Below are 24,151 nucleotides of genomic sequence, written 5' to 3'. Positions count from 1 at the left end.
AAACTTTTAAGGGCTCTTCTAATGTGTTTTATAGGTTATAGTTGAGTCTATCAGAATGATGGCTGTATGATTGGGCTACTGAACAGGGGTATCAGCTTGTTGAGAGAATGGTGTGATTGGAAAGTGGTATTGAAAACTGGCCTCACAAGTTTCCCTAAATGAAACGGAAAATTAGAAATATATCATGATTTTCCGTGGGCTGAGCAACAGCCTAGATGGCAGAGATACAGGCTTCACTATGGATTCAATAATTATTTCTTGAATCTTGCCAACAGGACATCCATAGTATTAATTAATTAATCAAATAACTGTTTACTGAGCCCTTGCTGTGGGCCCCGGTTAGAGTTCAGTGCTGAGTTTCAAAGGAAAGAGGATAGATATGCTTCCTGATGTGTTCACAGGCAGCCCCAGTGATGGCTGTGAAGTTCCTGGGGTATCAGTTAAGAGGAGATGGGCAGAGGTTCTGCTCTGGCTGTGCTGCTGAGTTGCCAAGGAGCCTGAGAGAGGGCACTTAACCTTTTAGTCTCACTCTCTGCTTTCATACATGGAGGCTAACAGTCAAACTGCCCCATCCAGCTTCCTTGCAGTGTTGGTATGATGGACAAACCAGATAATCGATAGGAGAATGCTTTAAAAATTGTAAGTGTCCATTTTATTTTCACCTTGCAATAGACAGAAATAATAATTTCCACCTATTCACCTCACATGCATGCTGTTGCTTTGTGGCATTTATTGAACAACAATGCTCGCTCCCTGATTTACAGACAGAATTAGAGTTCCTGCCTTGTGATTTTAAACTAGGCAGACATGCGTGACAAAATGATGACAAACCATTTAAGGTAGACAGTATTGTGTGATGATCATTAACGTATTTTACAAGACCTGTGAATTTCTTAGATGGCAAGTGCTATGGGCATTTTTTCATAGCCCTTAGGATATTTGTTTCTTGTGAAAAAATAATCCACATAATGCAAAATAAAAAGAAAGCTATAGGAGGACTGAAAAGAAATGAAATTGAGTAAAAAGGGAATAAGTCAGACAAAGACAAACCATATGATATCACATATATATGTGGAGTCTAAAACTATGAAACAAATGAACTTATTTATAGAACAAAAATAGGCTCATAGAGAAAAAAAAATTCCAACTTATTACCAAAGTGAAAAGAGTAGGAGGAAGGATAAATTAGGAACTTGGGATTAACAGATACACACTACTATATATAAAATAGATAAACAACAAGGACCTACTGTACAGCACAAGTAGTTCTTTTCAATATCTTGTAATGACCTAAAATGGAAAAGAATGTGAAAAAGATACATATATTCATATATAAGTGAATCACCTTGCTGTACACCTGAAATTTTGTAAATCAACTATATGTCAATTAAAAAAAGGTTATATGTCAATTTAAAAAAAAAAAGAAAGGAATAAATAACATGGGGAAGTTGAGTCCAACAAGATGCTGTATGCTTTATACTACATTGAGCCCTCAATGGGGGAAACACTGATGTTGGTATGAGATGAACATCAAGCAGATTCTTTATTTTGCTCTAGAAACTCTACTAAGTAGTTCAACTCATAGTTGACTGTGATCCTACAGTTAGCTTTGAAAATATTAATATTTTTAAGTAGTAACAACTGTAATACTACTCCCCCAGGTATTTTAGTATCTATATGATGCCTTAGGTTTTACAAATATTTTACATGAACAATTAAATTTAATCTTCATAATAACTTCATGAGATGGGCATCACCATTATCTCTAATTTACAGATGAAAAAGCTGGGCAGGAGTTGTTAAAATAATTTACTGGAAGTAAGACAGTAAGTGAGAGACTCGTGGCTTGAACCCAGATTTTCTGACTCTTAGATGTGTTTTCCATCTTCATGTCACATAAAAATAAGTCAACATTCTAAAATAAATTGCTGTTAAAATGTACTGGAAAAAGAAAGAAACCTGGTAAATAAATTTAAAAGGAAACTCAAAGCATGGCTTGAACTTGGAAGCCTTGTGCCTTTTACACTCATCTTATTCCATCTGTAGGATTTACAAGTCCATTCCATTGGTTTCGAGAGTAATGCAGTTACTAGTAGAATTTCATGAAATGGTTGTTTGGGGCAAACTCTGCCTTCTTAAGGAATGTCACTGTGAAGATTTAATTGTGGATTGTGGTTCTGCATAGTTTGATGACATTTTCTTTTATAACATGGTTAGAATTCTCCAAAAAAAAAAGAAAAAGAACCCTGATGTGAGATTCACTAAAAAAGTTTAAAGCATAAAGGATTTAGTTTATTTTCATTAGTTACAGGTAGTCATATGTAACATGAAGTCTAAAAAGAGAGTGAAAATAGCTTTAGAGAAACATAACCCAAATACAAAGTCATAATTGACATCTCTTTTCTAAAGAATGAAATAAGATTCTAGTTAAATGTCTAATTAATGAGAAGGCTGTATGAGTAAAACACATACACAACCACATAATTATGCATGGTTGTAGCAAAACTTTAATGCTTTCCTGGAAATTCTAATCATCTTCTAGTCCAAGAACAGATTATAGCATCGCCCCTTTGCCAAAGTTGGGGTAAAAGACAACAACCACTACAGTAACTCTGGAGGTAGTGCTATAGTTAAGTTTCATATAACAGAATACCACAGACTTGGTGACTTAAACAAAAACATTTATTTTCACAGTTCTGAAGGCTAGGAGGTCCAAGATCAAGGTGTTGGTAGATCCAGGGTCTTGTGAAGACCCTGGCTTCTTCTTGTGAAGACCCTTCATGGCTTGCAGATGGCTATCTTCTTGTCTTAGCCTCACATGGCAAAGAACAAGTTCTTTTGTCTCTTCTTGTAAGGGCGCTAATCCCATTCATGAGGGCTCCATCCTCATGACCTAATTACCTCTCAAAGACCCCATCTCCTAATACCAATACTATCACTTTGGGGGTTAGTCTTCCACATATGAACTTTGGGGGGGACACAAACATTCAGTCCGAAGCAGGTAGCTTAGATCTCTCTCTCAAAAAAACACATACAATAAAAACAAAATCTTTAACTAAAGATCTTTTATCACAATAAAAACAAAATCTTGTTTCTTCTCCCCCAGACTGTTGTCTCCATTTCAGAAATCTGAAATAAAGACTGTCTTACTAAAACACATGCTGAAGGCCAATTTCCCTTTCCTTTCATTTTTCCTTCTATAATTGTCATGTAATAAAACTATCAAAACATATCATCCTACTCTGAATTTTCTATTCTACAGTATCAGAGAATCATGACTAGAAGAGTACTTGGTTGATTGTCAGTGTCTGCCTTTAGGAAGTACTGTGTATAAATACTTTCATTTAGACCTATTTATGAAGAGTTTCAGAGAGGACAATCCCATCATCTTTCTTAACTGAATTAGAATGCAATCACTTTCTTTGTCTCAAAACTCTCCTTTATACTGAAAAAATCCCTTACCACAGATTAAGAAATATAGACTGAATATTTGCATTTGAAAATTAGACTCTTGGACTGTCCTAAATATAGAAAAGAACTTAATTTACTTCCAAAAACTTGTGATTTTTATGATATGAAAATCACTGAATGTTTCAGGCTGTATCACACATGTTGTGACCCTTAATGAAATTTTCACAGTCTGGCCCTTGGTCCACGGTTTTACAGTTTCAATAAATTGAGGAGTGGTCTGCTGCTGCTGCTGCTAAGTCGCCTCAGTCGTGTCCAACTCTGTGCGACCCCATAGATGGCAGCCCACCAGGCTCCACCGTCCCTGGGATTCTCCAGGCAAGAACACTGGAGTGGCTTGCCGTTTTCTTCTCCAATGCATGAAAGTGAAAAGTGAAAGTGAAGTTGCTGAGTCGTGTCCGACTCTTTGCGACCCCATGGACTGCAGCCTACCAGGCTCCTCCATCCATGGGATTTTCCAGGCAAGAGTACTGGAGTGGTTTGCCATTGCCTTCTCCGGAGGAGTGGTCCGGGCCTAAGCAAATGATTCATGCTAGCTGAAATCACAAGAAACTTGTTTACAAGGGTGAATATGTGGTATGACATGAGGGGTAAGGAGTTGAACATGGAGGAGGCAGGACAGATGTATGCCTTTTCTGTTGGACTTTTTTTGTTGTATTTTAAGATATCAATACGTTATGTATTCTGAATATAGCTTGGACATGGGAAATAAATAAAGAGACTATTTGTAGTGAAAAATTGATGTCCTCAAGTCTGTGTAATGGAGTTCTGTTTTGAGCAGAGAAGAATCTACTGTCAGTCACACTGAAGAAGTGTTTAAGAAGAAATGGCTGACACCTTGAAAGAATAGAGAGAAAGCAGACATGTGAACTCAAAGGTCTGTTTGGTGTAGAAGAGGGTGTATTAGCCAGAGTTCTCCAGAGAGCTGTGTATGTGTGCTTAGTCACTCAGTCATGTCCGACTCTTTGCGACTCTATGGACTATAGCCTGCCAGGCTCCTCTGTCCATGTGGATCTCCAGGCAAAATGCTGGAGTGGGCTGCCATGCCCTCCTCCAGGGGATCTTCGTGACCCAGGGACTGAACATTTATATATATAGATATTCACACACACATATATATATACACACACACATATGCATATGTATATATGTGTATGTGTATATATATATATATCTGAATCACTTTGCTGTACACTTGAAACTCACACATTGTAAATCAGTTGATTATACTCCAATTCTTTAAAAAGTTCATTTTATTGATCTTGATAAAAAAACCTGAAAAACTCACCCATATTCACTCAGAGAGTAACAGAACTATGATTTAAATCTAGCCCAATCTGATCTTAAATCCTATAATATTTTTACTGTTCTATGCTCTTTATCATACTATTAAATATTATATTTATACTACTGATTTTAATTTGTGAAGATTAGAGCATATACAACATACTATATTTTAGCATAATTCCATAAAGTATTTAATAATTAAATTTAAAAATATTTTGGTGCTTAACTTTTCTTAATTATTCTGGTCAAATATGGCCTTATTATATTAGTTGAAATAAAGGCTGACTTTTGAGAACTGGGGTCAAAAGAAATAAAACTGGAGCACATTCACCCCTTCGCCCTTTAACCAAGCCAAGTCCCACTTACGAGACGCATTCCATGGCTGCTCAACTCTCACAGACTTGGTTCATAGCAGTGGCCTAGTCCTGTCTCCACGTGGCAGACTTGCTGTCTCTTTTCTCACCGCAGCTTTCAGACTCAGTGTTGTACATATGGTACCTTTTCCTGCCTCAGACAGCTTCTCAGCCCAAGGTGGACCTACAGACATAAACTTGCAGCATCTAGGACAGGAAAAAGCCAGGGTAAATGATCCTGCACAACACAAGCACACCTTTATAGTTGCTGAAATTCTCTGATTTTCCAAACATGGTGGCTCTCTCCTTTGATGAATGCTAGAGACATGTTATCAATTCTCTAAAACTTTTTAATGCATTTTTGCTATGCCATGTATGCAATTTCCAAGATTATAGCTTGTCTCATATGTTGCATTTTATTATCTCATTATTTTCTTATATGAGTTGCACATAGAGGGTGGTAACTTATTTACTTAAAGCTTTCATAATTCACAGTATAGAGTGTATATTCTTTAGAAAGCTCCTATAGATAATGAATCTCACCTTGTTTTCTTTCCTTCCTTCTTATTGTCAGTTCTTTAGATTTCATTTTAGGAGTGATGCCAGATGTCCTGGTTTCTTGGATTGACGGAGTGGGCTAGGCTGAGTTGGAGTTGTTTTACTTTGGGAACATGTGCTCTGTACAATTAACGAATCAGCAAAATTAGAAGCATTGTCACGTGTTTCATTAACAATGATAGCTTCCTAGGTAAAATGATGAGTATGCTCAGTTGCAAAAGCAGGAGATTCTTTTGGAATTACAGGCAGCATTTGTGTCTTGAAGGACTGTTTATGGACTCTGAAAACAAAACATACTTCCCAAATTTTGCCTGCAGCAGTTGAGGCAAAACATGAACTCAAATAATTTACCTCCTGGCCAACCTTCTGTATAACCAATAGATGGTCACTCCAGTGAACATTCTGGTTACTTATTGAAATCAAGAATCTTTCCTGCTCCATCAGGGAATTCAGTACCAGATCCAAGGTCAGTGCTGGACCACATCTTGAGGTGGAGGTTAAGTAATGCAAAGCGTCCACAGAATGGCTAGAGGCCAAGGAGCAGGGCTTGTGACTCCAGAATACGTCAACTCAAGGTGAGATGAAGTTTTTAAAGGGTCATTAAAAAGTGCTCATTGTTAGATGTGTTGAAAGTGGTGAAATACAAGGAAAGGTTTCAAGGATGACTTGGTAAAATCCCATTTAAAGGACTTGCTGAGTAAAGAATCCATCCTGATAAGAAAGAGTATGAAAGGGGAAAAAAAAAATGAAAACACTTTTGAATCTTTTTGTGAAAGAGTCTAATTGTTTTTGCTAAAATGCTGGTAGCATATATTTAAGTGGCTGATATGTTGACTTGAATGACATTTTAAAAGAGTAAAATGATGCAAAGAAAATGTCTGGAAGGGTCCACACCAAAGTAGCAATGTTGGTTGTTCCCTAAGAAGGCACATTAAACAACAATTTTTTTCTTCTTTATACATTTCTGTATTGGCTCTTTTCCCCCAGTGAGTACACACACTGCTTTCACAATTAAGGAGGCATAAACAGTGAATAATTTTTGTTTAAAAACAAAAGAAATTTTATGGTTGGTCTTAATCTGTAAAATAAATGTTCCTATAGCTAAGTTAGCAACTCAGAGCACCACTGGGGAAGCAGCATCTGTGTGGCAGGAAAAACAGAGACTAATTAAAAACAAATGAACACAAAAGCTTGGGTTTTGCAACAGCAGCAGAATTTATAGAATTACAGCACCTCTAGAATTATGGAACCCACAATTTCCTGCAATGTGTCTGTTTCTGCCAACTTCTGGTTGTCTGTGGTTTTCTTAAAATATCCTTGGAAGGGACTACAAGAAATCATCAAATCAGTTCAACGTTCTCTAAGTTATAGTCTAACAAAGGCTCCAGCATTTCTACGGGAGCTGCCCATTCATGTACATGTTCCAATTTTCTGCCACACACTTGATTTAGATCCAAGGCTGTGTAAGAGTTCCTAAGCTCCTACATGAGAAACCCTTTCTCACGTTGTAATGTTCTTAAACAATGAGGTAGTTATTATTGTCCGGATTACACAGCAAGGTCAACTGAAGTTCAGAAAGTGAGTTGCCAAGGTCTCCCAGCACCTTTAAAAAGGTTAAAACCAGGCTGGGATTGACCTTGGATCATACAACTTGGTGCTCAGTGCCATTTTTATATGACATCAAGACTGCTGCTGGAGAAGTAAAAAGATGTGACTGGTAGTCCTGGTACTTGGCGAGGCAGGTTATGTAAATAGTCAACACATGGACGGGTGAGCTTTCCACAGCTCTAATCACATCCAGAACTGTGGTATTAGAGAAGACTCTTGAGAGTACCTTGGACTGCAAGGAGATCAAACCAGTCAATCCTAAAGGAAATCAGTCCTGAATAGTTATTGGAAGGACTGATGTTGAAGCTGAAACTCCAATACTTTGGCCACCTGATGCTAAGAACTGACTCCTTGGAAAAGACCCTGATGCTGGGAAAGATTGAAGGCAGGAAGAGAAGGGGACAACAGAGGATGAGATAGTTAGATGGCATCACCTACTCGATGGACATGAGTTTGAGTAAGCTCCGGGAGTTGGTGATGGACAGGGAAGCCTGGTGTGCTGCAGTCCATGGGGTCACAAAGACTTGGACACGACTGAGTGACTGACCTGAACTGAATCACGTGTCTGACTTTATGTTTGTGCCACCCTGTAAGTGGCAGGGGACTTCCCCTTACCACTGCCTTCACCTGAAAGCTTCTTGTATCCTTGGATTACTGCTTTTCCTGTTTATAAGTTTTTCATGAATTGAGTGAAGGAGTTATAGTTTCAAAAGCTCTATTAGCCAAAACTAAGTCATGTTGGAGGGGACCTAGGTATACTTATGACTGATTCATGTTGATGTATGGCAGAAACCAACACAATATTGTAAAGCAGTTATCCTCCAATTAAAATTAAATACATTTAAAAAAATCATGTTAATAAGTGAAAAGAATAGAGGGCAAAACAAAGAAATTTTAAGGAGAGGAATAATAAAGTATTATACTAACATTATCCAAGAATAGACTAAAGGGTCTTTGCAGATAGAGAAACTTCAAAATACATGGGTAGCCCTGCTAACTCATGAATCAGTTGAAATATAAAGTCTATAAAATTTATTAGCATATTCTAATCAATTCCATTCTGCCCAAGGATCCCCAATGATAGGCAATTCACAGCTGCTGTTGCCAATATGGTTGATTTTTTCTTGTCCATAATTTTCTTCTTGTCCCCAATTTAAAATTCAGAATTCAGCATCAGATGAGCTTTTCATCTTATACATCATGTGGTAATCTAAGTGATTACTACCAGGAAATATGAATATGAAATATGCATATATACCTTGGCCACTAATCAATTTTCAGTTGGTTTATTCACTTAACCGGTGGCTCACTAAGTCACATTGGTAATTCACGTTTAAGTTTGTTGTACCTTGTCAAGTGATAAAAGTATGCTTATGTTCACTTTTTTGTTTCCAAGAATAAGGATAGCTGTATTGTAGGCTCCTTAGAGGCAGAGATAGATTGCATTTTATACTTTATTGGTAACAATCATGGCGTGAGGAATAGTACTGATTATGAAGTAGGTTAAGACCCTGATGCTGGGAAAGACTGAAAATAGGAGGAGAAGAGGACCACAGAGGATGAGATGGTTGGATGGCATCACTGACTCAATAGGCATGAGTTTGGGCAAGCTCAGGAGATGGTGATGGACAGGGAAACCTGGCGTGCTGCCATCCATGGGGTTGCAAAGAGTCGGACACGACTGAGCGACTGAACTGAACTGAACTGATGAAGCAGGTACTCAGTAGTTACTTGTGGGGTTTACTGATTTGCTTCTGCACCTTCTTGGCTTTGGCAGTTAAATAACTTATTAGATTAAAAACAGATGTAAGGATAGTAGTGTATTTACCAATTCATTTCCCGTTAGCCATAAATGTCAATGTGCAAAGGATCTATGTTATATGGGGGTTCTTACCCTGACCTTCAGAGGGTGTTCCCTTAACTCTTTGAAATTTTATTCAGTTTTTTGTGTGTCTTCATATGTTCACTTTGCTGGGGAGAGGATCTAGAATGTTCTTCACTTCCAGAAAATCCATCACTCCATAAATTATTAAGAACAAGTGGTATTTAATATTTTCCCCTGCATCTCAAATATCAGCACTGATAACTCTGGAAGCCCATCTACATTTGCTTGGAATACACTATAACCTTTTTTCTGATCTTTTACTTTCCTAAACATGCCTGATCTCCGGTTAGACTTAAGTTGCCCTAAGCATTTAATAATATCTGGAATAAACCAGTGTATAAAGCATGAAGGCAAACAGGATAATTGAAACTTCTTGTTCCCAGGCTGCACTCTTTACTGAGCTGGCATTTGGGTCCATGTGTAGGTCAAGGTATTTTTTATCATTTAAAACTCTAATGCACGAAGTGATCTGCGACCTAATTATGGGGGAAATTACCTGTATCCTTATGCGTGCTCACACCACTAAACTCAACAGCGACATTTCAGGTAACGGTCCCTGTCTTCTCACTTGAAAGAATTTGGGGCAATCGGCTCCCAGCATGAGGAGTTGATTTTCGAATTCATGGTACATCTCACAGCCTAAATTTACCAGTCTTCAGAGTTAGAAAGCTTTTGTTGTTTCTGTAGATGGACAGAATAGATTAGTTAGTTGTGGTCAAATCAGTTTAAAGTGTTTCTCTACACATCCTACCCTTTCCCAGTCCTGTATTTCTAAGGAAGTTAACGTTTAACTCGGTTTATTGCACTGCTGCGAATTTTAAAAAAAGGCAGTTATGTTAAGGAGCATTCCCTTTTAAGGAAGAAAAATCAAACCTTTATAATTATGCTATTAATTCTCAGTTTAACTGATAACAACATATGAAAATGAATCTCTCAGTAGAACATTTTATTATTTAGTGTTTAGCTAGCATGAAGAGCCATGGTTTATAGCATTTTAATCCTAGCTCCTCCTCCAGACTTTAAGTGGGTCAGAAGCACTTTTAACTCTTATGTTGTGATTTTTTTCTTTCTATTGTTTATCTTTTAAATTAACATTTATTAGGACTGCTGCAAGTCTACATTCTTGTTTTTAAATTTTGGCTTCTTGTAAATGTTTTTGTTTTTACAAGGCCAAGTCTGCTCCCTCTGGTGCTCATCAGAGAAGTTATGGCTTTGTTCCATTCTTCCATCCTACCAAGTGAGCAAGCTCTTGGGAAGCTGTTGAATGAAACCCTAAAGGCATCTTTCTAAGCAAAACAAAGCTTTACAATTATATTGGAAGACTTTGACTCATACCCATTTTAAAGGTTGGCTGTCAAGAGTCCATTTGGAGTGTCAGAGATTTATTTTCTGCTCCTGCAAGTTCTAGAGCTTCAAGTAAAAAATTTAAATATCCACGCTTTTAACAACAAAAAAGCACATGAATTCCATAGCACAACAAATGGCTTCTACAATGATTGTAAATTGAGTGACAGAAGAGAAGTCATTTAAAGGGACTCCCACTACAGAACACAAGGCAGCGCCCAAATAAATCCATTTTAATTTTCACTTCATTTCCGTTCTGCTTCAAAGCTGTGATATCATGAGTGGAGAGAGAAGCAGCTCATAGAACAGCCCGAGTTCAAACGCACTGAAATTTAGTATGCAATGTAAAATCCAGGACTTCTGCTTCTCAGAGGATGATTGTGGAAATACCAGCGTGGAATCGTGTGGGCTCAGTGCACAGGAGAATTAGTAATCTGAGATGACCCTGCATAGATTGGCAAGTAGCCATGAAGTAATGCTTTTTACAAGAGAAAAGCCTGTACCTGACAAGCTATTAGAAGCATGCATTTCTCTTAAAACTCTCTTCCTGTCCTGCACACACAAAAAAAGACATTATAAACTGCTAATGAAATGTGACTTTCGTGTTCAGAGACTGGATTCCCCCAGGACTGAAATGAAGCACTCTTTAGCCTTCTCACACCCGTGTCCTCTGGGGCTCCCTGCAGAGTGCTCTCTGCCTGCACCTTGGAGACACAGCACTATGGGTCAGTATTCTCTGCTGTCTTTCTTCACACCGGGGCTCTGGCCGCCAGAGGGGAAAATACTCACACACACACAGGGTAATGGCCTAAGTTAAAATCAAGCAAGCCTGGCGGGGTGGTAACGACTTTCCCAGCATCCAAACCTTTGCCTTCAGGATATGTGAAGCTAGAAAAAACAATGTCATTCACTTAACATTTATAGAGAACACACAGAGTCCACGGTGCTGGGCTCAGGACTGGAGGGCATGCAAAAGTATGCAGAACACAACCCCTGCCCGCGGACTGGGACGGGTTATTTCAAGTATCAAACAGACCTTAATGACCTTTTAAGAATTCTTGAGTGAATAAAAGTGCATTCCGAATTTAAAATAAGCAGGGAAAAGAATACCGCTAGGACGACAAATCTTTTAGGAGAAACGGCATGTAAATGTGCTTGAACATTTTATTTCTGTGATAAAAAGTGTAGCCGGGATGAGTGAGAGAGTAGCGGTTTAAAAGGTTTAAGAGGCGCCAGGCTGGCTGGTTCTTGGAGAAGACGGACTTCAAAGCAGCACAGTGTTCAGATGCCTTGCACAGTGAGCTGGCTCCGAACAAAGAGGAAGCCAACACTTTTACCTGGGTAGTGGATAACTTTGAGGAAAAGTGCCCTCCGAAGGGGAAAACAGGCAACGTTCCGCCCGGAGCGGAAGCCCCCCACAACCCTCGACTCTGCCTGCCGACCGCACCCTGGACCGACCTCAGCCCCGCTCCCCCGCCCGGCTTCCTCCACCCAGCGGAGGCGGCGGGCCGCGCCGCCCCGGGTCCACCGCCCACCGCACGCCTGCAGCCTTCGCGCACGCCGGCTGCAGCCGGTAATCGGCCACGTGCGCCCGGGTTCCCCGGCTCGGCCCCGGGCGCCTTCACGGTCGAGGTGGCAGCGGTGAGGGTCTCGATCCGTGTCCTCCGCGCCCAGTCGAGAAGTCCGGACGGCGGCGGCGGCGGGAGCGAGCGGCCCGGCCCCTCCCCAGAGCGGGCAGCGCGACCGTGGGCTGCGGACACCGCCTCCGCTGCGTCTGTGGCTGCGCGTCCCGCTCGGTTCGGCCCCGCTCGGATCCGGAACCCGCGCGCCCCGCGCGGCCGCCCCCTCCTCCTCGGCGTGGCCCGGCGGGCAGCTCCTCCCCGCGGCGAGACGCGCGTTCGAGCCTCCTTCCCCGGCTTACGGATTCCCGAGGCAGGAGAATTTTGCCTCGGTCCCTACGAGCATCTCTCGGCCTCTTCCTCCCCCTCCCCGTGGGCGCGCGCGCGCACACTCACACACACACACTCACACTCGCCGGCGCGCGTGCGCACGGCCGCGCGCCCGGAGCCGCGGAATCTCCGGCGCCGCTACTCACACGGCTTCCAGCCGCCACTGGGCGTCCTCTGTCTGCGGCAGCGGCGGCCGAGGCGGCGGCGAGGAAGGCGGCTGCAGCCCGGCCGGGTCTCAGAGCTCGGCGCACAGGACAGAGTCCGGGGGAGAAGCGGGTAAGGAGGGCGCGGAGGCGAGAAGGAGCCGCGCCGCGCCCGCTCCTGGTGCCGCGGCCACAGGTAAGCAGCTCCGGGGGGCCCGCAGCATCCCTGGGGCGTCCGGGCTCGGAGCTGGGGTTCCGCGGTCCCGCCCCCGCCGCGGTACCGGGATCGAGGCCCTGAGGGGAGTGGGCTTGGGGCGGGGGAAGGGGAAAAAGGAAAGGAGCTCGAGGTGCGGCCGGGAGGGAGGGGTGCAGGGGAGCGTGAGGGGCTTCGGCGCAGCCTCCCGCGCCCTTCCCCTTCCTGTCTCAGCTCCACTAGGCTCACTTTTACAAGCCTGGGTGGTGGGGGGGTGGTGGTGCCTGGCTCCCCCGGACAGCCGTTCCAAGCTCGCTCCCCCGCCGCCGCCGCCGCCGCCGGCCAGTGTTGGCTCCGGGCTCCGCGCCCGCCGCGCGCCCACCACCTCCCGTGCACCTTGGACAGCGCACCCCGCCGCTAGCGTCCCCCAGCACCGCGCCCCGGTCCGCGCCCGGCTCGCGCAGCCCTCCCGCCGCCCTCTGCTTTCCAGGTCGTCACCCTCCCGCCCAGCCTCCGTCCGCCTCCTGCTCCTCCTCCCAGCCCTGGAGGACTCCCTCGGGTGCGGGCCTGAAACTTTCCTCCCGGTCTTGTCTGAGCCGGGTACTACTGTTGTTATCTGTGACTGTCCCCTTACTCGGGGGGGAAGTCAGACGTCGTGGACCGGTCTTTATTTTTTTTCGGCGGGAGCATGTCCTGCCCGAATCGGGCCGAGGCAAAAGAGGCACTGGGCAGCGGGACTCGGGGGCTGCCGGGGTGCAGAGCCCACGCCTCGGGACCCGGACGCCCGCCGCCTCCCCGGACCCGACACGTGCGCGCCTCCCACGGACGCGGCCCCTCCCCGACCACCCCGCGTCCTCCCCCTGCACGGCCAGGGCCACCCCATAGGTTGGACACCCGGGGCTTGCGGGTTCTGATTGGCCGAAGGCGTAACCCCGCCCCCTTTCCGGAGGGGGTGGTCCGGGAGTGTTGTGGTTGTCAGCGGCGGTGCGCACATGGGGGAAGTGGGGTTGACAAGTCGGGGAAGCGAGGCCCCTTGGGTCCCCGCGACCCACTGTGCGGAGCTACACTTCCACCCGCCTTCCTCCGAGTACACGCCTGCATGTCTCCTTTTCTGTCTTTTTTCCCCCAACGTTTTGCTGCTATGACATTAAAAAATCAACTGGCTTGTAGCCTTTCTTTTATTAATATTGTATTTGTTCGGTGTTGGAGATTTTTAAAGCAGATCTTGAAGAATCGGGAAGACAAGTGTTTATGGGGAGGTTCGTGGCAAACTGCAGGTTTGAGTCCGATGGTTTGCAGAAAGTAATGAGTGTCTAAGGAATACGACAAGGGTGGAGAAAGTGGGGAGAGCATGTTTCTTAGTGAGGTCGGGATATGGGTGGACAAGCTTGAGAAGCTGTGGGAGAAGGAAGTGGGTCGTGTGTGGGGTGAGACCTGAAGGAGAAACCTGGACTGGGCGCTTCTTCCCAGGAGCGGTCTGCTGAGGATGGCTGTGTCCGGAAAAGTGATCATTTGACTAGTATTCAGTTAATTATTTAACATACTCTGTTTCTGTTTTGCTAAAGTTGCCCTTTTGATAGCAGATTTTATAGTAATAACGTCAATCCACGTAATGAGTTTTTCTTATTACCAGTTTCTTACAACGTGTAGATTTACAAGTGGTGGTGAATTTCAAAAGGTGAATTTCAAAGGCTTGTTTAGAGGAATGAACTAAATAGTTAAAGTGCTTTGGAAATATTGTGAGGGAAGATGGATGAACGTTGCATAAAATGCAAAGACTGTTCTGGCATTATTTAGGGTCTTTGCTGAAATATATGTGTGCATAAGTGATACTGATTTCTCTTCATTTCAAAGCATGATTGCCTCTAGCAGTTTCCAGCTTTAATTCCTTCAGGCTGTTTTGATGTTGTGTCTGTACATCTAAGAATATTGTAATTCTTATCTTTAGAAGCCTTGTCAATGGAAAACAAACAGCAGCTGATGCAAGCGAATGTTGACAACTTTATATTGAGTACACTGCGTTATTTTATTTGTAAGCTAGTGAAATATGCAAGAGTAACATAGCATGACTGCTATTCCTGAGGGACCAATATCAGAACAAAGTGGGGAATCACATGAGGCTATTCCATAGAGAACAATTCAATTATTTTCAAAGTGAATATATGTTAATATTCTTGGGTGTAAAGAAAAACAGAATTTTCCCATTTGAATTATTATCTTTGTACACAGGGGTAGCAGATGATGACATGAAGTAAAACAACAAATGATCAGTGATTCCAAAGTAGATAGTAAAGGCATTCCATTTATTATTTTTATATCAGTAGAATTGCTTTCCTGACTGGAGAACTTTGTATTCAAGGGACAGAATTTGATACATCTGGCAAGTTGGAAATTATTGCTGTTGTTGAGAAAATAATCCTGACTTGTTTTCGTATCTCCAGGTCATGCTTTAATTTGCCCTCTGGGATTTAGATCTAGTTTTTGGCCTATTCAATTTAGATGAGTTTGGAGGTAGGTAGGAGGAGAATGGGTAATAAATAGTCACCCACACACATATATACACATGCAGAATGTCTATATGTGTATCAGCACACAGCTGGATATTTATAAACATAATTTAGGGATACGTCCAGTGTGTTTGTTTATATATATGTTTATTGTTCTTAGAATTTTTTCGCATTTCTCCTTGTCCAAAAGGTGGCCCTATTTTAAACTGTGGAAAGCATTATCACCGGTAGAATTGGCCAATAGATCATGGAAACAGACAATAGTATTTTGTTGCTTGGCAACCACCTACTGTGACTGAACAACAAAGCGGTGACAGCTGCTTCCACATCCTGATACTCACACTGTAGCTCCGGCATTGCAACCTCCGGAGGCAGATCTACCCTGATACTCACACCGTAGCTCGGGCATTACAACCTCCGGAGGCAGATCTACCAGGCTACATCTGAGGAAGGTGAAGCTGTTTCCTTTGGAGGGGGATGTTTTTAAAGAGAACATTCCAACATTTTATTATAATCAGAATTACATTGTTATTGTGGGATGAAATGAAGCATCTAATTTCAATTGCCCTCTTAAGCCCGGTAGAAACTGGAAAATATAAGGCTGGGAGGATTGTTTAGACCCTCCTCATTCTCCCCTTTGTAGTCGTTTAACACCATAAGCACGTTTTCTGCCGCTCTCAGATGCTCTTAGGGTTTTACAAAAACTTGAGTTCTCTCTGATACCTAAATAGGTGACTGGGTTTTACTGCCAGTTAGAAACGGATGCTCTGGCCTAAGCCTTTAGTTTTAAGAGGCACTGTGGCCCGGGGAGGTGTTGTGACTCAGACCTGCTGACCAAGGGCTCTCCAGGAGGTCTTGCCTTGGGTCACACTTGAAAATCACCCCCACCCCATTTCCTCCCCCAAATCATTCTTTCTTTGTTCTTTATTTACACATAATTTGTAATCACGATTTTTACCCTGATGAAGATCATTAGAAAAACACAGTAGTATTTGGGAGTCAAGATTCAGTGTTGACACCAGGCTCCGTTTTGGTTTTAGATACCTTGTGTACTGTGTTCAGCCTTCAGTCTCAGAAAGTCCTGGGCCTCCCACCTCTTTCCTCAAACAGGGGATGCCCTGTTCCTTGCTTTGGTCATTGTTTACATCTTTGGACAGTCTTGAATGTTCCCCTTTTCTCTATAAGAATTTAAAATGGGGATGAGATTGAGGATTGTGTTGGTCCGCGGGTCACCTGTGAGAGTTTAACCATTACTGCTGATTAATCACTTGTTGTGGGCTTCTGTCTGCAAGGGATAGACACGTTGTTGGTCTAATGATCGGGGCTCAAAAACAAACAAACAAACAAAAATTGAACTTACTTAGAAAACAGACAGACTCACAGACTTAGAGAACTGAATTTATGGTTCCCCGGGGGATGAGTTGGTGAGAGGCAAGATTGGGGATTGGGACTGACATGTATGCATGCTGTATTTAAAACAGCTAGCCAACAAGGACCTACTGTGTAGCACAGGGAACGCTGCTCGATATTCTCTAATAACCTAAATGGGAAGATGATTTGGAAAAGAATAGATGCAGGTGTAAGTATAACTGAGTCCCTTTGCTGGACACCTGACTCTAATGCAACATTGTTAATCAGCTCTGCTCCAGTATAGAATAAAAATTAAAAACAAAAGTACACAGGACAGCCTATGTTGCTGCATAATTCTACTTTTGGTCCTTTTCAAAACTGTTTTGCCAAAGGTGTCACCTGAAGCCTGCTTGTGGAGGACAGTCATCTATCTGTGAGAGATGACAATGGCATAGATTGTTTCTGAACCCTGAGACGCTAATGAATGGAGTATTGGATGGCGAATTTGAATCACATGTGCTTTATTAAGCCTTCTTTTTAAGCTTAGGAAATGTATTGCATGGTGATACATTTAGAGTTTCGTTCTGCCGTAAATACTTTGAAGAATCTGTGTTCTGTCATTTACTATTTATTACAAAGGTAGGCATTTAACTGGAAGAAAAACTTGGATTGGACTGGCTGGAGAAACAATGTAGTGACAGTATTAAGTATCATTGAAGAACCATTTTTACCAGAAAAGCATGCACTTTAGCAGATTTGTCGGGGGGGATAAATTGATTTACAGCATGTTTCACCTAGTGTTAGAAGCCTGCTATTAACTTGTTCTAGCTAGAAGGATTTCCAAGCAGAATAATAATTTGGCAGATTTCAAGTGAACTTCACTGATTTTTAAAATTATTTTTCACAATCTGTGGTTCAGGACAAGCACTTGCTTTGGGTCTTCTAGGAATAATCTAAATTTTAAAGTTATTATTATTTAGAAAAATCAGAACTGTCTCTCTTTTTGTGGCATGATGTTAAATATTCTGTAGTTCATACATTAAATTTATTCCACTGGAATCTTGAAATTTAATTAACTTCCTTCTTCTATCTTCATGTTCAAGATAATGTGTGTGTATGCATACATATGTGTTGGCATTTGTTTTCCTTTTTGTTGTTTTTATGCTAACAATAGAATGCCAAAGGGCCTTATTTGTATTTTTTTTCATACAGTAAAAAGAATCTTTAAGCAAGAGATATTTATGTTTTCCACTTCCCTATGTCAGCTTCTGCTATTATAAGCTGTAAACTCTCGCCCACACAAATAGGATGATTGCTGAAAACAAGCAAACAAATAAATATTTACCTAAGCAGCATCCCATTTGCTGCCCTACAGCCTGGACAAGAAAGCATATTTTCTCATTCTTCGACACATACACACTTCTACACACACCCACATACACACTGAGTTTAAGGTCTTACGTATTCTTCTTTTGGTGGTTTTAATTTTAAGGGTGGACAGAAATAGTATTTGATGGGGCCACCTGTGTATGATAGATTTTAAGCAAAGCCGATGGATTCAAATTTTCAGAAATGCAGCAGAAGAGGAAGAATTAAATTGAATTATTCCCCTTGGAAAAATGTCAAATTTGTGCTGACCGCATAACCTATGACCCTTCGGTCATCACCCGGTACCTGCAGCAGCGCTTGGCTTGCAGTAGACTCTCAGCATGTTTTGTGAAGTATGCACCTGCCACCTCCTTTTTGTGATGTTGCAAATATTTTGGTCTGTGTCTTCATGAATAGCAAAAGCTGGGGAAATGGAGAAGAAATGACTATACTTTTCTAATTGTTTCCAGCCCTGTATAAAAGCATATCAAAAGGACTAGCGTAGTCAGTGATATTTTGGAAGGTACTTCTTGTCGGTGTAGAAGTGTTGGGGTGTTGATTTTTCACAAATACAGCCATCCTAAGTACAGAAGAGCTCTTTAATAAGCCCACAGCCGCATAACAAAGTTTAGGGCATCTGGTCTGAAGAAATACTTTATTTAGCTGGAGTGGGAGGGGGAAGTCTGCTAGCCCCAGCCTGATTATCCAGACTGGAGCGTGGCCAGCGTGCTGTGGTTTAACATCCCAGATGGGGGGAGAAAAGCCACCGATGAGGTCTGTAGTGACTCCCAGTGCCCAGGCCTCTGCTTTGGTCTCATTTGCAAGAGAGCTCCTTGAAAACCGCAGAGACTGTTGTGCCTCTGAGGGTGGAGCCCAGAGTTCCCATCGAGGCCCCAGGTACCAAATTTCTGGTCATTGGAAGAAGCCTTCATCCTGAGACATCAATACGACTTTCCTCTTCATCCCGCTCCATCTCTGTGAAGTAGGTGGAGGGCGACCGGGTTTGTGGGGACAGTCCCGGCAGAATCACCAGGTAGGGTCAAGCCCAGAAGGCTTCCAGTTCCTCGGAAAGAAAGCATGCTTCACCTTCCCACCACCTCAGTCCTTTGTCTCCCTGGTAGGGATTAATTCACCGTTTTGTGTTATAGCAGCAAGTCTCTGTTAAGTGCACCCAGATCAGCAGTTACGGAGCATCTCAGGAGGAACTCCTGAGTGTCTTGCATAGATAGGTGCTCAATAGGTATTTTTTGTTTGTTTGTTTGTTTTACTATTATTTTGAGAGATTTGGCAGATAGTTTTGTCTAGGGAACCGATGTATCTAGTACCATACTGTTTCTTTTCAGGGTGATTTCTTTAATACACATTTATTGAGCATTTATGCTCAATATGAGCATATTGACTGGTATGACTGATATTTGGCTCTGGGGATCATGGACATTTTTAAGGCGCGTTTCCTGCTTGTAGAAGAGTATGCTCCTAAAGGGAAGACTTGGGGAAAGGGCACTGTAAACCACTGAAGTGTGGTTTACAGGTGACTGCTGGGAGCTGCCACTGAAGGTTTTGCACTTGCTGATATGGGTCAGTGTTTCACAGTCTGCCTGTGCAAGAGTCCCACTAAGTGCTTGGCCACAGTGCTGATTCCTAAGTCCCACAAAATCAGAATCTTCAGGGACACGGCCGGCTCAGGTAGACGCACTCATACGCCCAGATGCTCACCACTCCTGTACACTTCTGCAAAATCCTTCTGCAAGCATCTATTTTCTCCACCTGAGGGCTTTCTCTCTGACTTGTCGGGCAGTGAAGCTAAGTGACCCCAGGAGTGGACCTCAGCTGATGACCGAAGAGAGCAGGGAGGCAGTGCCCTGGCCTCCTGACCCATCCCATGCAGAGACTGACCTGTGTCCTGTGCGATGTCGCGGGATCCCCTAGTGAGACTGACGGTGCTGCCCATGGTGGCCGTCTCCTGCAGGATCTGGGCTTATTTGGCTGCCTTCCTCCCCAATAACTAGTCCTTCCCAGGGTCCTCTCTCAGATGAATAACTTGCATTTAAGAGACCTCTGTCTCAAGGGCTGTTTAAGGAGTACCCCAACATAAGACACTGAAGAATCTGCTTGATTTATTTATTTTAAAAATAATGCCCCCATTGGCTCAGCAGTGAAGAAGCCGCCTGCAGTGCAGGAGACTTGGGTTTGATTCCTGATCTGGGAGGGAAGATCCCTTGGAGAAGGAAATGGCAATACACTCCAGTATTCTTGCCTGGGAAATCCCATGGACAGAGGAGCCTGGCGGGCTACAGTCCGTGGGGTCACAAGAGTCAGACATGATTTAGTGACTGAATCACTACCACACTGGTTTCACCAATTAGGAAGATTTGGGAGCTCTGGCTTCAGGTGATAGAGAGCTGCTGAAGAATTATGATGATGGCATTGTTCCTCTTGATAACTGCTGTTGGGAGAGGGATTGATAGAGGAAGAGTTGGGGGCATGGACACCAGCTCCGAGGTGGCGCTGCCCAGACAGATAGTGAAGATAGTGGCTGGGGGGCTGGAGATGGGGAGGGGATGCAAGATGGATTTGGATGGAAAGCTGGCTGGAAAAGTCAGCCTGATGCAGCATCCCTAGACGGAGACCTCGGCCTCTCCCCACAGCTCCGCCTGCTCTGTCTCTCCAGCTCAGTGACCCCCTAAAGGGCTGGGTTGCCTCTGCCTTGCCTGCAGGCCTGGTCAGGCTATCTTAGAGTTAAGTAGTACAATTCTGGGCATAAATAAAAGAAGACAGAAAGATAAATTGAAGCATATAAATAATTCACCACCAGATCATTAAAGGAAGAAAGTTATATTTCACAGGCAGGATTTGTGGAGTGGTAGAGAAGGAGAGTTGGAGAGATGTCCGAGGTGCCTGTCCATTTTGTGATGAATAGTGATTTTTCCCCCCACCCTCATACTCTTGGCTAAGAAGGGATTTTCATCCAGCATCAGTTTCCGGAAGACCTAGCATGCACTTCTATCTATTGTTTTCCCTGCTTCTCCTGGAGCCTGTATTTTAGCTAAGTGGATGAGTAGTGGCTGGGTGGGCTGGCTCTTGCCTCTTGATCTGTCAAAGTGCCAGGCTCTCCCCATGCAGCTTCTCCCACTGGTTCTTAGGCCACCAGCTCTCATAGGAGACCAGAGGGATGTGGGAAGGAAAGCATGCATTCCAGAAAGAGAGCGGTTTTGAAATGAATCCTTCATCATGAAATGAGCAGGTTAAGGCTTGTTAGCTGATCTGTACTAAGGTCAGGCGGCTTCCTAATTGTCCTGTGTGTGAATACTAATGTCCCAGCTCCGTCTGCAGTCAGAAAGGCCAAGGCTGAAGAATCAAACACGAGTAAGCGACACCATCCTATTTCTGCAAAAGTAGCCCTGAGCCAATGATGCAGAGTAGACAGATTTTGGAGGAGCTGCAGATGGGGCCAGTGCAGAGCTTCCTAGGCCTCGCTGCATAGGGAGGTCAGAGTCCTGAGAGCAGCGATGCGGTGCCTGTGAGTATACACACACTTACGGAGGAAACACCCTGGCAAGGAAGAGGGCTTAATAATTGAGAAGAGTCTGCACATAAGTCTCGGCTTCCCAGGTGGCGCTAGTGGTAACGTACCTGCCTGCAATGCAGGAGACATAAGAGATGAGGTTCAATCCCTGGGTCGGGGAAGATCCCCTGGAGAGAGGAACGCACCCACTCCAGTATTCTTGCCTGGAGAATTCCATGGACAGAGGAGGCTGGCGGGCCACAGTCCATGGGATCTCAAAAGAGTCGGACATGACCAAAATGAATTAGCATGCATGCACACATTTATGATATTTTTTAATTAAAATTTTAATTTGGAGATCATTATAGATTCTTGTGCAGTTGTAAGAATGCAGAACCTGTGTACTTTTTTTTAATGTGTAAATATGTTTGAAACTTTTTGAAAGTTTGACAACTTTTCAATTAAGTTGTACACTTAAATTTTTTTGACTGCGAGGCATGCAGGATCTTAGTTCCTGACCAGAGATCGAACCCAAACTCTATTGGAAGTATAGACTTCCAAAGACTGCCAGGGAAGTGGCAGAGCCTGTGTCTGGTAACATTTTCCACCCCACCCCAACCCCCTGCCCCTGGTAACATCTTACAGACCTGTAGGGCAGCATGGTGACCAACCTGGTCGGCTGCAGGCCAGTCTTCGTCAGATTTCCCCAGTTTCACTTGGACTTATTTGGGCGTGTGTGCGCTCAGCCATGCTCGGGTATATTTTCTCCTATTCGATACCTATATTTTTTCAAAGAGCCTTTTTTCCCCTAGGATTTTGGGGGGAAAATGCGCTTGTTAAGACTAGTCCTGGATTAATTGTAGCTGAAGAAAGGGTATTATATAAATTATAAATTATAAAGTTAGAATAAATTCCCTACCCCTTGCTACTCAGGGGCAGTGCAGACCAGGTCAGGGCCCACTGTACGTGGCAGGAAGGTCAGTAGGCCATTCTGCAGGCGTAACTCCCACTTAATTTATTCCTGTGTGACCATTCTGTGGCAGGAAGCAAAGCTTTTTTTTAAAATTAGTTTATTTTTTATTTATTTCTGGCTCGCGCTCGGTCTTTGTCGCTGCGCCGGCCTTTCTCTAGTCGCGGCGAGCGGGGTCTGCTCTCTCGTTGCGGGGCTCCTCTGGTTGCGGACCACGGGCTCTAGGGCGCGGGTTTCAGTGGTTGCAGAGCTTGAACCCATGTCTCCAGTGGTTGCAGAGTTTGAACCGGTGTCTCCTGTGCTGGCAGGCGGATTCTCTACCACTGCGCCACCGGGGAGGCCCCAGTAAGGGGCTCTTTTAAATGTGCGCCTGTTGGGAGGGAAGCTTGTCTGATACAGCGCGCTGCCCACCCTCCTGGTCCGCGTCCCGCGCCCCTGGTCTCCCCTTACCCTCCGGGTCCTGGGGGCTCACCCCTGCAGGCTCCTCTCCCAGGTTTCTGAGTCTGCAGGCTTTAGCTGTCCTCAGCCCTGGGGAGGCACGTAGGAGGCAGCAGGCAGAAGGGCCCAGCCAGGGAGGGTATTTTTTTTTTCTTTCCTCCAGCTTCCTGGGGCATCCCTGGCAGTGGGAGTCCCTCCCTGGTAGCACCATCATGCCTGACGGACCTTCTGTGGTTCCAGCTGCTCACAAGTGACCTTGGACGCCTGCAGCCCTACCTCCTCCCACTGTCTGTTGTCTCCTGTCAGCCCAGGGGAGGCGGCAGCTTCCTGCTTTGAGCTAATCTCTGGATTATCTAACTATCCTGGTGTAGGCTCTCTGCTCCTCCCATCACCTGAGTAACCGATTCACGCTCATAAATTTCCTCTGTGAAATATACTTGTAGAGATTCCTGTTTTCTTAGTTAGACAGTCCCCAGGTCCTCAAAGCATGGGAATGATAAACATCTGATGAGATTTTCCTCTTTCTGACATGCTGGCTTCTTCCACCGCAAGAATCTGGCCAGCTCCAGTCCTGGCAGAAAGTACCTGCATTTTTAATGTCACCGCCTCCCACCAGGCGTTTCCTTCCTTTTAGTGACTATTCATCTTCTAGGCTCTGGTTTCCGAAGCACTAATTTCTCTTTGTCAAATATATTCTGCATTTTGGCCACCTCCCCTGGTGTCCTTGTAATCTGTCCTTGAGCTCCTCTTTGTCTGACCATCCCTGCCTTATTTTCTGCAAGTGGTTCTTCTTGCTGGCTTCATCTCTTGTGTGTTACATCCTTATAGCCTGTAGTAGTGTGTTGGTCTCGTGACTCACCCCTGAATGTACTTTGGTTTACAGTTGTACCTCTACTGGACTTCCCTGGCGGCTCAGTGGTAAACAATCTGCCTGCCAATGCAGGAGACTCAGGTTCTATCCCTGGGTCAGGAAGATCCCCTGGAGAAGGAAATGGCAGCCCACTCCAGTATTCTTGCCTGGGAAATCCCATGGACAGAGGAGCCTGGCGGGCTACAGTCCATGGGGTCACAAAAGAGTCGGACACGCCTTAGAGACTAAACAACAACAATCCTGGGTTTGCAGGCACTTAGCTTTCCCGTACTGAGATGCTTTCAAAATGTCTGACCCCTCATCTGTGGAAGCGTATGTGGTTTGTAACAAACCATTGCTAAGAACGTTAATAAG

The 24,151-nt window shown here is 44.0% G+C and overlaps 1 protein-coding gene across 1 annotated transcript in view; it reads left to right on the top strand.

The window, feature by feature from the left end:
* Positions 1–8,743: 8,743 nt before the first annotated feature.
* The window catches only part of LOC122447283 (translation initiation factor IF-2-like), a 138,110-nt gene continuing 122,702 nt past the window's right edge, over positions 8,744–24,151 (top strand). The window contains exons 1-2 of the mRNA XM_043477792.1: positions 8,744–8,748; positions 11,724–12,791. Of these exons, the coding sequence (XP_043333727.1) occupies positions 8,744–8,748; positions 11,724–12,732 (1,014 nt within the window). The 3' untranslated portion in view covers positions 12,733–12,791. The remainder of the gene's footprint in view (positions 8,749–11,723; positions 12,792–24,151) is intronic.

The sequence above is a fragment of the Cervus canadensis genome, chromosome 9 (assembly GCF_019320065.1).
Source record: "Cervus canadensis isolate Bull #8, Minnesota chromosome 9, ASM1932006v1, whole genome shotgun sequence".
Taxonomy (NCBI): Eukaryota; Metazoa; Chordata; class Mammalia; order Artiodactyla; family Cervidae; genus Cervus; species Cervus canadensis.
This window is presented reverse-complemented; position numbering and strand designations above follow the sequence as displayed.